At 34.3% G+C, this 5662-nt stretch overlaps 1 protein-coding gene across 1 annotated transcript; it reads right to left on the bottom strand.

Annotated features, from left to right (window-relative positions):
- Nucleotides 1-299: 299 nt before the first annotated feature.
- LOC127097341 (protein disulfide isomerase pTAC5, chloroplastic) lies at nucleotides 300-4251 on the bottom strand. The gene is made up of 7 exons (XM_051035835.1): nucleotides 3564-4251; nucleotides 3330-3425; nucleotides 2713-2841; nucleotides 1214-1454; nucleotides 973-1010; nucleotides 751-879; nucleotides 300-555 (listed from the first exon to the last, which is right to left on the bottom strand). The coding sequence occupies exons 1-6, from the start codon at nucleotides 4134-4136 to the stop codon at nucleotides 784-786; spliced, it is 1173 nt and encodes a 390-aa protein (XP_050891792.1). The 5' UTR covers nucleotides 4137-4251; the 3' UTR covers nucleotides 300-555; nucleotides 751-783.
- Between the last annotated feature and the right edge of the window lie 1411 nt (nucleotides 4252-5662).

The raw sequence follows: 5662 nt of genomic DNA, 5'->3' as shown, positions 1-5662 counted from the left end.
GGTTGCAAGGGTGTCAACTAAATTGATGTCTATCTCTTCATCTTTTGGTTCAATTTTTTTTTCTAAAAAAAAGAAATAAATGAACAATGTTTGTTTATTCAAATACAACTCTTACCAAAAACCAAAGAAAAGTACGTCAGTTCATACACTTTCAACTGTTTGAGTTTTTGTAGTAAGATAGTCTTCTATTTACTCAATTAGTCTATTAACATGATAATTTGCCCAAGATACAGAAAATAAAAAATACTAGTATTATTAGTTTGACATGTCTAATAACCCTATACTCGTGAAATTTGAGATTGAATGTAACTAGTAGATAACTTTTATTTTATGATTATCTTTTCATTCTTGGTGAATAGGATTAGCAATCATGTCAAGCCTTCAAGCCCTTGTCTTAAAAACAGGGTTTGCCAAAAGTGAGGCTATTTTCAAAACATAAACTGATATAAGCTTAGCTATGGCCACATTCATTTTGGAGGAAAGTACATGAACCATTCAATCTACAATCATTTCCCAATAGTTTCACTTTAGCTTGTAAGCTCCAAAACCTGAACCCTGTAACAACATTAAATTTCTATTTCTCAGTTTTGACAATTAACTATGCTATACTTTTTAATAAATGCTCTAATGGCTCTATTGTAATTTTGGATTATAACTCTTTCTGTTCAATCAGGAACATAACATAATAAATAAACTAATATAGATATACAAGATTTTGTGATACATTGATATTGATGAATAGATAGATACCTGTATGAAATGATGAAGAAACGTATGTGATACCTACACCATCGTTTTCCCTTCACATAAATCACAAATTGTATGCCCTAGGCCTTCACAATATGGGCATTTTGTATCCTCACCCACCCATTCCATAAACTGCACAACAGATCTCATTTGTTAGCTCGAAAGCTTGTGCAACATAACGATAACTATGAGTTAATTTTCATAAAAAACACAATTATCCCTTACTTGAGGTTCAATATTTGGCTCACCCGTTCCATCACATTCTGCAATTAAGGAAACGGAAGTTGACTTGAGACTCAAGATATATGAAAGATTTCCAAAGTTGATATCATCAATAATATATTTAGGAAACCAGTATAATAAAGATTTAATCTCTCAAAAAATACATTTTACTTTTCAAGAACTGCTTTCTTCACTGGAGCTTATATACTGACTACAAGTGAAAACAATGAAGACAGTTACACACCTGTACACAACAAGATACCTAAGCCACTACATTGAAGGCATTTTGTTGTTCCATTTTTGTTCTTGCTCTTATCAAGAGCACCCTTCGCTAAAAGTCTTGAAGGTTCTTCCCACCGATTTTCTCCAAGGAGGAAAACTCTTGGATGGGATACGTCTGTTTCTTCGTCAACTTTCCCCACAAAGTTTTGCTGAACCTCAGAAATTTCTGTCACAGACGCAACTGCAGCTCCATTTTCAACTTCCTAGAACTCACCGAATGATTAAGATTCAAATACAATCAAACAACATTTTATTATTGTCCCTTCACTGTTTTAGGACTATAAAATCCACCACTCCTAGGCATCCACCTAAAAGCTTAAACTTTTAGCATATGTTTGGGAGATTGAGCTTTGGAAAAGAGGGTTTTGTATAACAGTCTCTATGATGCATAGGTATGGATACGGTACCGGATACTAATATGGGTACAGTACGACATAATGTAAAGAACGCAAGGTACCGGTAAGTCATTAAAAAACATGCTTTTTTATATAATGTAACATGAGAGAGCTAGATTGTTCATTTCACAGCAAAACATCACAAAAAAAATTAAAGTTTTTGTTAAATTATAACAACAAAGAAACTGAAATACATAATCCATTATTATATTAATTCATGAGAAAACTATGAAGTTCACTCGAAATGGAATAATGAGAAAAAAAATAAAAGGGAGTACAACGAGTATCTTACGCATACCGGTACCGGATGCGAACTCAATATTGGGTACTTCACCATTTTAAAAGTAAAAGTACCCATGCTTCAAACTAAGTCTATATTTTGATATTTTTAATTAAATAACAAAATAAATAATCACATAATACTTCAATCACACTTAGTTCATTTTAAAAATTAGTGTCCTTAATTTAAAAATAAAAAGTAAGTCATCTCCTCCCTTCCAAAAAACCTCCATCCAAACATACTTAGGAGAGTTTTTCCTTGATAATTGTCAACTTGTCAAACACATTTCTACTCTATTAAAGACAAAAAAATTATGGTGGAAAAATCCAAAGAAAAAGTGTATTTCATTTGTTGAGGCCTTGCATATATCTTTCGTTTCTTATTCAGATTTCCATAAAGACTGATCAATCCCCTGGAAATGAGATCTATACTAGTAGTAATATAAGAAAATAGAAGTGTCGCACACTAATATATACTCCCTCCGTCCCATATTATAAGCAAATTTCACTTTTTAGATTCATTAAATAATTAATGTATCTGGTCTATATATAGATCAGATACATTAGTTATTTAATGAATCTAAAAAATGAAATTTGCTTATAATATAGAACGGAGGGAGTATGTCAAACATAAACATGTCTTTAGTGTAAAGTGCCGGTGCTACCTAGCATGGGTTTAGAGCTACTACTTTTTTTGGACAACGCATATAAGAGTAACTGCAAAAATGGTGGCATGTTCTCAGTACTCAAAAAGCAAAAAATACATCTAATATAACAACAACCATACCTTTGGTAAAACAGTAGTAGATTTTTTGGTTTCCTTTGCATTGCCTATGTCCGTAGTCCTTATCTCCAAATCTAGCCTGTCAAGAAGTTCAGATGTCATAATGCCATCCTCAGTGACACCTACTGAAGCCTGTTAAACAATATAATAATGCCCATAAAAAATTATGAAAATAAAATAGCATACAAAAAAAAACTGTACAGGATATAAAAGCTTCCTATCCAAGCTTCATATATTATACTAGTACTAGGATAATCAGGTTATAACGAATATGAATATAAATTCGTTATATGAAGTACAGACTTCGATACAGACGCTTGACACGACGACACGAATTCAGACATGTAGGTAAACACCACTAACCTAAAAAATACAGGACACTTACAATGTTGCATATATGATAGTATTTGACTTTTCTTTATCTATCTATTATTTAAAAAACTAAAAATGTTCGAATCAAATTTAACTTGTTAAACTTTTTATTGATCAGGGCAAATCTGTAGTCCTTTTAGAAGTGTTTGAGATTTGTCCAAAAAATGACAAAGGAAAGAAAAAAAAAAATCTTTTTGACGAGTCTGTTCACATGAAAGCTTCAAATATTGTTCAAAACAAAGACTAACCTGCCAAGTCTTCACAGCACGCTCAGTTCCACTTGAGAAGCAGGAGAATTCCATGTCCTCCTCACCCGAATAAAATCCCAATTTTAACAACGCTTCCTGTTGCAGCACAAAAAATAAGATTTGGCAATGCACAAACTTCATAGGCATCATAAACACAAATCACAACATATCAATTCAATTAGCCAATATAATCACATTTGATGATTCATTAACATAATAAAAATCAAATCGAACCTGCAACTTTTGAACCTCATCTCCTTCGGAACCTGTTCGCAAAATGATCCTCTTTTTAAGCCTAACAACAGGTTCCTCAACAACCACAATCTCCTTCACATCCTCAACAACCTCTTCAGATTCCTTCTCCTCCGCCTCTTCATCAAACACTAACCTCCGCTGACTAGAACCACTCTCGAGAACCAAATTCTTATCCTTCAACACTTGCAACAACGAGGCAACGTTCGCAACCGCGTCAGACGTGGAAGACGAAGATGCAGGCGAAGATAGAATTCGACGCTCTAGGGATTGGACTTGAAGTTTAAGTTCTGAAATCTCTCTGAGAAGCTCATCGCGTTCGCGACTCCAGCGATTCTCCTCGCGAATCCAGCGCTGCTCCTCGCGAAGCCAGCGTTGTTCTTCGCGGAGCCAGCGGTGCTCTTCGCGATCGGAAATGGAGCAGTGGGAAACTAGGGATTTGAATTTATAGGAGGGGAAATGAGGCTTGAGAAAAGGAAGGGTTGTGGTGAAAGAGAGTGTGGAATTTACAGTTACGGTGAGGGTTATGGGAAGAGTGGGTGCAGAGAAAGACATTGTGAATTAGAGAGAACTGGAGGAGAAAAGAGGCCATGGATTATGGATATTTCCATTTCCTTACAAAGATATTTTGAAAAATGCTTATCTTCTCGGTCACAAGCATAGAGACTTTAAAAAATTATTAAAAAATATATTATCGGATGGATTATGTATCAAAGTGGCGGGAATCAAACTGAATTACCGAGATTAATGCATAATTAGTGAAAAATATATACTACCATAATAATTAATACTCCTAAGTTGTTTTGAAAAAAAATTATACTATGATATAATATCAATTAATAATTAATGATATATTTTATTATTATTTCTCCTTTTAATTATGTAAATTTATCTTTTTCATATCATAAATGACAATTTTGTAAAAATATTTATAATTTCTTATTTTCATATAAATAATTATTTTTTTTTTTAATACGTGTGAAGAGTCTAAAACAAATTTATAATAAAAAATGAAAGTATTATTATTTTGTAATACAAATGTTTCTTACTCAAACTCGAAATGGATGTAAGATCTGAGATAATGTTGAATATGAGTTTCCGGCAGCGGATAAGGGGTTGATATGCAAAATTAAAACTTTAACGTTCAAGTCAATATGTGAAAGAGATAAGTGAATAGAAAATGAATTTGAAACTTAGTTCCTTAATTTGCGCCTTGTCTATATATGGTAGAGAGGAAATAACTAACTTGTTAATAGTTATGAGTGAATTGTTGGGAGTTAGATCCACTTGAGACTTGGATCTTTTGTGCTTGTTAGCATAATGGTTCTCGTGTGTTGAGAAGATTCTAGAAGGATTGTAGTTCCTCCATGGTGGTCGACCGGAGTCGTTATGGCCGACCCATACCAGTTGCCCCCCAAACCCTTACCCATGTGCAGCAGGGTGAGGGTTTGTCGCATTAGCCTCGGTTGTCGTCCACTCTCTTATTTATCTTTGGAAGAGCGAAAGATAAATGTTTCAGTCTTGTAGTGTTATATTTGTTAACGTCATATACTAGAGTGCCCTTACCCAAGAGCGGTATCGCCTATGCGGCGACCTAAGGACTTGTCCTAGACATTAATAACATATGTAAAGTCATTAGTCAAGGAAGAGTTAGTCCATCATCACTCTCTAAAGGATATGTGGTCAATAATTTTCCCTAATTAGGAGGGAGCAGTTATCGCCATTCAGGGTTACCCAAATCTTAGTCCCAAAAGGCCTTTCTAAATACACCTCCCTCAGAGGAGGAAAAGACATGTCATTAAACCCTAAACATAACACTTAGACAAATCATAACTTACACTAATTACACCCCTCACACACTTACAACAAGCATGATGCACATCATCCATCAACAGAGCCTCTCACCTCATGTGAGCATGACTTTCAAAACCACGACAAAACACTACTGTATGTGGCTGCTCACTGTCACGAGAAAGCCCAAACCATCTTAAATTATTATACACCTATGAAGGCCTTTGATTCCCCTGAAAGTGCAGTCACGGTATTGTATGGTGTCGCTTTTTTGTTTTGGTATTTTTGTC

The sequence above is a fragment of the Lathyrus oleraceus genome, chromosome 6 (genome assembly GCF_024323335.1).
Source record: "Lathyrus oleraceus cultivar Zhongwan6 chromosome 6, CAAS_Psat_ZW6_1.0, whole genome shotgun sequence".
NCBI classification, from domain to species: Eukaryota; Viridiplantae; Streptophyta; class Magnoliopsida; order Fabales; family Fabaceae; genus Lathyrus; species Lathyrus oleraceus.
The sequence above is the reverse complement of the archived record's forward strand: the minus strand, read 5'-3'. Positions and strand labels throughout refer to the sequence as shown.